The sequence below is a fragment of the Pteropus alecto genome, unplaced genomic scaffold (genome assembly GCF_000325575.1).
Source record: "Pteropus alecto unplaced genomic scaffold, ASM32557v1 scaffold90, whole genome shotgun sequence".
NCBI lineage: Eukaryota > Metazoa > Chordata > Mammalia > Chiroptera > Pteropodidae > Pteropus > Pteropus alecto.
In genome coordinates this window covers 524,902-525,891 of record NW_006429894.1, presented here as the reverse complement: position 1 = coordinate 525,891, position 990 = coordinate 524,902, and the positions used below count along the sequence as shown (strand labels likewise).

At 66.1% G+C, this 990-nt stretch overlaps 1 protein-coding gene across 1 annotated transcript in view; it reads right to left on the bottom strand.

Annotated features, from left to right (window-relative positions):
* Positions 1–990, bottom strand: part of CACNA1S (calcium voltage-gated channel subunit alpha1 S) — a 41,606-nt gene that overhangs the window by 25,423 nt on the left and 15,193 nt on the right. The window contains exon 12 of the mRNA XM_015587339.1: positions 740–947. Within this exon, the coding sequence (XP_015442825.1) occupies positions 740–947 (208 nt within the window). The remainder of the gene's footprint in view (positions 1–739; positions 948–990) is intronic.

Sequence of the window (990 nt, the reverse complement as noted above, 5' to 3'; positions counted from 1 at the left end):
AGTGAGCGACGGTCTTATCCTCGGCTCTCCAGGGCCAAGGAGTTCGGGTGTCACCAAGGAAGGTCACCGCTTCCCGTGCCCTCTTCCTAACACCCGGGCTGACTGTACCACGCTCTCCCAGCCTCCTGTCACCCCGGCCTCCAGGAAGAGTGTGAAACGCCAAAGGCCTCTAAGGACCCAGTGCCCGAGCAGCCAGCGGGGCGAACGGAAGACGGGGAAGCCTTGTGCAGGGACACCTGGTTGTCACACGCTCGTCCCCGGGACCAGCGAGGGTGTCCCTCATGGGTACTGGCTGCAGTGGAGCGGAGAGTCTCTGCCCTACACCAAGGCAGGTCCTCCCGGCCTCGCAGTGAGTCCCCTGGGGCGGCTTCCAGCGCCTCCGCAGGGAGAGATCGTTTGTACCCCTCGGGGGATGCACAGCCTTGGGGCAGGAGGGCTCCCCGTGTCTGGCTTTGGGCTCAGATAGGAGTGGCCCGTGGGAGCAGAAGCCGGCACCCGGACTCCCAGCCCACCCCAAGTCTGTTTCTTTGTAAACTGTCATCCTACTGTGGACCAGCACTCTGCTGGGCGCCAGGGACACGAACACATAGGACAAGCTGGGCACAGCCCCCAGCCCAGGAGTGCGGGGCAGACAGACAAGGAACGACGGAGAGAAGCACGCGGACGAGGGAGCCGGCGCAGGGGCCTCGCCGTGCTCAAGCCGCAGACCCGAGCAGGCTTCCTGGAGGAGGCGGCCCACCTGGAAGACGCTGATGAGGGCCTGCGGGAAGCTGTCGAAGTTGCTGCGGGGCACCTCGGCGTCCTCGAAGTCGTACCTGCCGCCGAAGAGCTGCATGCCCAGCAGGGCGAAGATGACGATGAACAGGAAGAGCAGCAGCAGCAGCGAGGCGATGGAGCGCACGGAGTTGAGCAGCGACGCCACCAGGTTGCTCAGCGACGTCCAGTACCTGCGCGAGGCGGAGCGGCGGCGGTGGAGGGGCGCCTGGGGCG